This window comes from Stegostoma tigrinum, chromosome 15, assembly GCF_030684315.1.
Source record: "Stegostoma tigrinum isolate sSteTig4 chromosome 15, sSteTig4.hap1, whole genome shotgun sequence".
Lineage (NCBI taxonomy): Eukaryota > Metazoa > Chordata > Chondrichthyes > Orectolobiformes > Stegostomatidae > Stegostoma > Stegostoma tigrinum.
The window spans coordinates 234446-242531 of NC_081368.1; the positions used below are offsets into that span (position 1 = coordinate 234446).

At 44.9% G+C, this 8086-nt stretch overlaps 1 protein-coding gene across 1 annotated transcript; it reads left to right on the top strand.

The window, feature by feature from the left end:
- Positions 1-1341: 1341 nt before the first annotated feature.
- ccdc160 (coiled-coil domain containing 160) lies at positions 1342-3748 on the top strand. Its single transcript, XM_059651523.1, has 2 exons — positions 1342-1352; positions 2084-3748. Exons 1-2 carry the CDS (start codon positions 1342-1344, stop codon positions 3066-3068), a joined length of 996 nt encoding a protein of 331 aa, XP_059507506.1. The 3' UTR covers positions 3069-3748.
- The last annotated feature ends 4338 nt before the right edge of the window (positions 3749-8086 follow it).

An 8086-nucleotide genomic window follows, 5' to 3' on the forward strand; every position in this document is an offset into this window, starting at 1 on the left:
CAGTTTCAAAATCTCCCCTCCCCCCACTGCATCCCTAAACCAGCCCAGCCTGTCTCTGCCTCCCTAACCATCCCTTCCTCCCACGTCAAGCTGCACCTCCATTTCCTACCTACCAACCTCATCCCGCCTCCCTGACCTATCCCCTCCACACCTACCTTCTCCTTTATCCAGCTTCATTCCACCTCCCCCCCTACTATCCCTGTTTATTCCACAAACCCCGGCCCCTTCCCCTTTCCGGAAACATCAACCTCCCTGCTCCTCCGACGCTGATTGGCCCGCTGTGTCCATCCAGCCCCGCCCCCGCCAGAACGCTTGCGCGTCGCAAGACGTCATCTCGACGGACGGTGACGATCTATGCACGTGACCCCGCGATTTCAGTTCAAAACAATCGAAACGGAAGGAGGGGAGTGTGACCAAGGGGCGGGGGTGTGACCCGGGGATGAGAGGGGTGGCAGGGCGAGCATGAAGCCTTGAGGGGGTGTGAGGGAGGTGGAGAATGAAGTGTGGGGGCAGGGGGAGAATGGAAGGTGGGGTAAATGAAATGGGGGAGGGGGAACTTGAATATTGGGGATCAGGTCTGTTGAAGGATGTCTCTGGGAGAGTGGGGCACCAAGATCCCGAGATAGCGGGTAGGGTCCTTGGTGCCTGGGTGGTTCATGGACTGTCAGGTGAGTGCCTGGTTGTGCAGTCAGGGTACATGTGGGTTAAGTAAGGATTCAGTTTAATTGTGGCTCGGGAGATGGACTCTGTATTTAAATAGTCTACATTCTCCTGAAAAATTGTTTTACGTAATTTCACTACCGGCATCTAAGTCTCCAATTTTTGTGGAAACATTCAGAAGGTACCAGGCATAGAGGAATTATCCAAGCAATTCCTTTGAAGTCTGCTGTACAGGCCCCATGCCAGCGTAATAACACCCACCCATCCTCTCTGATGAAGGGTCTAGGCCCGAAACGTCAGCTTTTGTGCTCCTGAGATGCTGCTTGGCCTGCTGTGTTCATCCAGCTTCACATTTTATTATCCTGGATTCTCCAGCATCTGCAGTTCCCATTATCTCTCAGCGTAATAATTGCCTGGCCATCGGAAAATCTGCCCCACTAAAACATGGAAACGAGGACCAAAAGAACTGCAGAGGCTGTAAATCAGGAACAAAAACAAAGTTGCTGGAAAAGCTCAGCAGGTCTAACAGCATCTGTGGAGAAGAAAAAAAGAGTTAGTGTTTCAGGTCCAGTGACCCTTCCTCAGTTCTGGACCTGAAACATTAACTCTCTTTTTTCTCCTCCACAGATGCTGCCAGACCTGCTGAGCTTTTCCAGCAACTTTGTTTTTGTTGTCATAGAAATGAGGAGCAGGTAGGCTAATCAACCCTTTCAGCCTGCTCTGCCATTCAATATGATCAGGGCTAATCCTCTCGTCGTAGAAAATTCCACAAGTTCTCTACCCTCTGAATGAAGAAATGTTTCTGGGAATGTGACTCCTGGTTCTAGCCTTCCAAACCGGGAGAAACATCCTCCCAGCATCTAGTCTCTTAAGCCCTGTAGAATTTTATACTTTTCAATCATAAATTGTTTTAACCATTTGAAGCTCTAGTCAATACAGACCCATCGAACTGGTCTGTCCTTACACAACAGCCCTGCCATCCCCAGTATCAGTCTATTGAACCTCCACTATACTCCCTCTAAGGCCAGTGTATACCCTTCTCAGTAAGGAGACCAAAACTCCACACAATACTTCAGGTATAGTCTCAACAAGGTCCTATATAACAGCAATAAGACAACCCTACTTCTAACCTCATCCTCTTGCAATGAAGATCAGTATACCATTTTCCTTCCTAATGCTACACCTGCCTATTTACTTTCATTGATTGGTGTACAAGTGCTTCTGAATCCTTTTGGGCATCCACACTTTCCAATATAATCACCATTTAAACAATACTCTTCTGTTATTCATGTCAAAGTGCATAACTTTGCATTAAGCACGTTATTACTGCATCTGTTGTGTGTTAGTATTTGGAGTTCACTACCCTATGAGAAAAAGCATTAATGTTCTTGAATGATAATTGTTTAATGATTTTGTTTCATAGGAGCTTCCAAGAGATGGAAGAAAATCATTGGGTTGAAGCATTATTTCCTCCACATTTCAATATGCAAGATTTTATTGGGGTGGGTGTTATTTCGGAGCCAGTACTACTTTCTGAAAACTTTGCTGTCAGGAGAGTCAAAAGAATTAAAAATATTTACCAGCAGAACATTGAGAATTTCCAACAAGAACAGAAACTTAAAAGAAATGCCTACTTTTCGGGACAGACTGTATCAGCAGCAAACACTCAAACTCCCGTTGAAGACCTGAAATTACAGATGTATGGAAACCGTTGTGCTGGGATGGTTAAATCAGAAAAATCAGACAGAAGTACTGAGAATAGAATTGATGGAATGGAAGAGCAGTGTGTGTGGAACACTGAGGAACTAACTGCATTACATGAAATGAAGTGTAGAAAAGACATCAAGCATCAACATTTACAAGCACAGCTGGCACTTGCGCATTTTCAGGCAGAAGATCTGAAGGCAAGCAACAAGAAACTAAAGGTGTGCCTGGAAATCAAAGAGGCTGAACTTCATAAGACTAAACTAGATTTACAGAACAATGCCTTGTACCTAGGACACACCACGCAAGAAAGCATCAAAAAAGATTTGCAAGTTCAGGGTCTTAAAGAAGAATTACAAGAAAAGATGGTGACCATGCATAACCTGAGCTCTCAGTTGCAACGGAACAGGCTGGAAACACAGGATCTGCGCCTGGAAAAGCAGAAACTCATCTCCAGATGGAAACAGCAAGAACAGGAACATCAGTTGGAAAAGATCCATCTGCAGGAAAGGTGGAGAGAAAAATCGAGCTTACAGCTGAAGAAACGACAAACTGAATTGGAAACAGTAAAAACTGAACTAAAAAATGAGAAATGTCAACATGCTAAAAATAAGCAAGCTCTGGAATTGTTACGCAAGCATTGCTCTAGTTTACCGTCGTTGGAACTAGTTGAAGATTTTAAAGTTGACTTTTTGAATAAGTGACATGAATCTGTTATTTCGTTCCAGCCTAGAGTCAACCGGGTGATAATTGGAGCTTTGTTGTTTTTGATTTTACATATCACTTAAATTTAACACTTGCAGTTACCAAATATGAACCAAAATCTAACTTTTTGAAGAGATCTTCAATCAGTTCCTGCATGAAATAATTATTGTCATTTAGTTATTGAATGTTTCAGGACAAAACAAGGGCAGTTGGTCTCTCAAGTCTGCACCAAAATAGAAAACTGATGTTGTATGAAACATCTCCGCGGTGGCTCAGTAATTAGCACTGCAGCCTCACAGTGCCAGGGACCTGGGTTCAATTCCAGCCTTGGGCAACTGTCTGTGTGGAGTTTGCACATTCTCCCCATGTCTGTGTGGGTTTCCTCCGGGTGCTCCGGTTTTCTCCCACGGTCCAAAGATGTGCGGGCTAGGTGGATCGGCCATGCTGAATTGCCTGTAGTGTTCAGGGGTGTGTGGGCTATAGGAGGATGGGTCTGGTTGGGATGCTCCAAGGGACAGTGTGGACTTGTTGGGCCGAAGGGCCTGTTTCCACACTGTAGGGAATCTAATCTAACTAGGAATTTACGAATTAATTTTGTGGAGCAGAAAATGAAATTATTCCATGTTGTACCTGAATTCTCTTATTGTTTAGTTACATGTTAAATATCCAGTTATTTCAATTTAAATGTTCCAGACTTTTTCTTTTAGAACACAGAAAAGTACAGCCCAGTACAGGCCCTTCAGCCCACGATGTCATGTCGACCTATTATCCTATGAAGATCAAACTACTCTGCATACCCTTTTATCTCCCTTTACTTTTATCTTACCTCTCCCACTTTCTGTCTGTCTCCTTTTCTTCTGTTTCTTTCTTTTTTCACTCTCTCTTCCTTTCTTTCTCCTCTGTATTATTGGGAATATATTTTATATGAATTAAGTGGGAAAACTGGAAGATAGAAGTTCACCATGACACTTTCTGGATTAAGAAGGGGTTATTGTCCTTAAGTTCTAGAGACTTGTGTTTGGAAGATGCTCCTCTGCTAGTGGTTAGCAAGCAATCCTGGCTGCATTGGCTGTAACTTTAGATACCTTGGGAGTCAGACAAAGTATCAAAAAAAACATCAAAAGCAGTAAAGCTCCAAAAAGTAAATCTTTCCAAATCTAGTTGAAATGCAGGAGTCATAAAGGTCTATAGCACAATCAAAAGCAACTATCAAACTATTCCAGTCTCATTTTCCAACACTTGTCCCATGGCCTTGTCGAAACATCAACTTTCCTCTCCTCTGATGCTGCCTGACCTGCTGCATGCCTCGAACTCCACACTGTGTCATCTCTGACTCCAGCATCAGCAGTTCTTACTATCTGTCCGTGGCCTTGTCTGCCTTGGCATCACAAGTACACATCTAAATACTACTTAAGTGCTATAAGGGTTTATACTTCTACCAGCCTTATAGGTAGTAAGTTCTAGATTCCCACTATTTTCCCTTTTTCTCAACAAAGAATTTCCTTAGGTGTAGAGGGATCACATATCTATGGGGCAGATGGAAGCAGCAAACTAGAAATTTTGCAACAGATATAAAGCGTAAAAAGAATTGCTGATGTAAATACCATAGCCATGGGAAGGGAAAGGAGCAGTTACCAGGGGAAGATATTTAACTGGGGAAAAGGAAACTATGACGCTATCAGGCAGGAGTTGGGAAGTACAGATTGGGAGCAATTGTTCCACAGAAAGGGCACAGCTGACATGTGGAGGCTGTTTAAGGAGCAGTTGTTGCGAGTGATGTATAAATTTGTTCCTCTGAGACAGGTAAGAAGGGGTAAGATTAAGGAGCCTTGGATGACGGGTACAGAGGTGCATCTTGTCAAAAAGAAAAAAGCAGCATAAGTAAGGTGGAGGAAGCAAGGGTCTAGCACAGCTTTAGAGGATTATAGGCTTGTTCAGAAGGAGCTCAAAAGTGGACTGAGGAGGGCCAGGAGGGGGCACGAAAAAGGCTTGGCAGGAAGGATTAGGGAGAACCCGAAGGCATTTTACTCATACGTGAGGAATAAGAGAATGATCAGGGAGAAGGTAGGGCCAATCAGGGATAGCGTAGGGAACTTGTGCGTGGAGTCTGAGCAGACAGGGGAAGCCCTAAATGAGCTTTTTGCTTCGGTTTTCACTAAGGAAAGGGACCTTGTTGTGAATGAAAACTTTGAGGAGCAGGAAAACAGGCTTGAACAGATCAAGATTGAGGAAGTTGATGTGCTGGAAATTTTGGCAAAGATTAAGATTGATAAGTCCCCAGGGCCAGATCAGATTTATCCTAGGTTGCTCCAGGAAGCGAGAAAGAACGTTGCTAAGCCGCTGGCGAAGACCTTTGCTTCCTCAGTCTCCATGGGAGTCGTACTGGAAGGTTGGAGGGAGGCAAATGCTGTTCCTCCTTTCAAGATAGGGAATAGGGAAATCCCTGGAAATTACAGACCAGTCAGTCTTACGTCTGTGGTCAGCAAGGTTTTGGGAAGAATTCTGAGGGATAGGATTTATGACTATATGGAAAAGCATAGCATGATTAAAGGGAGTCAACATGGCTTTGAGAGGGCCAGGTCATGCCTCACAAATCTTATTGAGTTCTTTGAGGAGGTCATGAGACAGGTTGACGAGGGTCGAGCAGTGGATGTGGTGTACATGGACTTCAGCTAGGCATTTGATAAGGTTCCCCATGGCAGGGTCATTCGTAAAGTCAGGAGGTATGGGATGCAGGGTGATTTGGCTGTTTGGATTCAGAAGTGCTTGGCTGACAGGAGGCAGAGAGTTGTAGATGGTAAGTATTCTGCCTGGAGGACAGTGCTGAGTGGCGTCCCACAGGGCTCTGTTCTTGGGCCTCTGCTCTTTGGAGTTTTTATAAATGACTTGGATGAGGAAGTTGAGGGGTGGGTTAGAATGTTTGCTGATGACACAAAGGTTGGAGGTGCCGTTGATAGTATCGAGGGCTATTGCAGGCTTCAGCGAGACACTGACAGTATGCAGAGCTGGGCTGAGAAATGACAGATGGGAGTTCAACCTGGATAAATGCGAAGTGATGCTTTTTGGAAGGTCGAACTTAAATGCTGAATATAGGATTAAAGGCAGGATTCTCGGCAGTGTGGAGGAACAGCGGGATCTTGGTGTTCAAGTGCATAGCTCCCTCAAAGTTGCCACCCAAGTGGATAAGGTTGTCAACAAAGCATATGATGTTTTGGCTTTCATTAACAGGGGGATCGAGTTTAAGAGCCGCGAGGCTATGCTGCAGCTCTACAAAACCCTGGTGAGACCACACTTGGAATATTGTGTCCAGTTCTGGTTGCTATATTATAGGAAAGATGTGGAGGCTTTGGAGAGGGTGCAAAGGAGGTTTACCAGGATGCTGCCTGGACTGGAGGGCTTGTCTTATGAGGAGAGGTTGACTGAGCTCGGACTTTTCTCATTGGAGAGAAGGAGGAAGAGAGGTGACCTGATCAAAGTGTACAAGGTAATGAGAGACATGGATAGAGTCGATAGCCAGAGACTTTTCCCCAGGGCAGGATTGACTGCCACGAGGGGTCATAGTTTTAAGGTGTTAGGAGGAAGGTACAGAGGAGACATCAGAGGGAGGTTCTTCACCCAGAGAGTTGTGAGCGCATGTAATAGTTTGCCAGTGGTATTCGTGGAAGCAGAGTCGTTAGTGACATTTAAGCGACTGCTGGACATGCACATGGACAGCAGTGAATTGAGGAGAATGTAGGTTAGGTTATTTCATTTTTGGATTAGGATTATTCCACGGGCTCAACATCGTGGACCAAAGGGCCTGTACTGTGCTGTACTTTTCTATGTTCTAAATGGGAAGGGACTGCATAAGGGGAGAAAATAAAATTGAGTCAAGGTAGGAAGAAATAAATTCCATTGGGCAGGGATAGTACAAACATTGGGTCTGCATGGGCAGTCATGCTTGTTGATTTTGAGAGGAAGATGGAAGTGGGTCAGACCTAGTTGGGGAACTGAAGTGGGAAGGTGGGTGGGCCGGGGTGATGGTCCTGAGGCAGGAGATCCCCAGATGATGAGGTTAGTGAAACAATAGCTTGTTGTTTGACAGGAGGGCCATTGTCCAGGGCAGATAGAAGGGGGTGTCTGAGATGTGACGCTCACTCTCCATAACATAGTGGTCGGTATGCAAGACAACAACAACACCATTGACGGCAAGTTTGATTAAAAAGTCAGGGTTGAGAAGACGGGGTGCTGTCAGTTTAGAGAAAGCTATGTTTGAATGAGTGAGGAGAGCGGAAAAATTAATGGGACTGATACCATGTGGACAGTTCTGAATGAACAGGTCATGTGCAGTTAAGAAATACGAGAGAAGGGTCAAGGTGAATGGAGAATGTTGGAAGCTGGAGAGGGAGTCTGTCTGGGAGTGGAGTCTTGTCTAAAGAAATGGGTGCAGAGGTGAAGGTGACGAAAAATGGCTCAACATCATGTCATGCCCAAAGTTCATTGCGGTAGGGCAAGAAGGGATGAAATTAAGTCCTTTACTGAGTACAAATTGTTCAGCATGAGAAAGCATGACACAATAAGATATAGGAGCATAATTAGGCCATTTGGTCAATTTAGTCTGCTCTGCCAATCAATAATGGCTGCTGTGTTTCTCAACCCCATTCTCCTGCCTTCTCCCTGTAACTGTTGATCCCCTTATTCATCAAGAACCTATCTATGTCTTAAATGCACATAATAACCTGGTCTCCACAGCCTTCTGCAGCAATGAGTTCCATAGCTTAACCAGTCTTTCGCTGAAGAAATTTCTCCTCATCTCAGTTCCAAAGGGTAATCCCTTCACTCTGAGGCTGTGCCCTCAGGCCTTAGTCTTCTCCACATCCACCCTATCCAGGGCTCTCAGTATTCTGTAAGTTTCAATCTGATCCCACCTCATCCCTCTAAACTCAATTGAGTCCAGACCCAGAGTTGTCAACTGCTCCTTACATGACGAGCCCTTCAATCCAGGATCATTCTTGTGGACACCCTGCACATTCTTCCT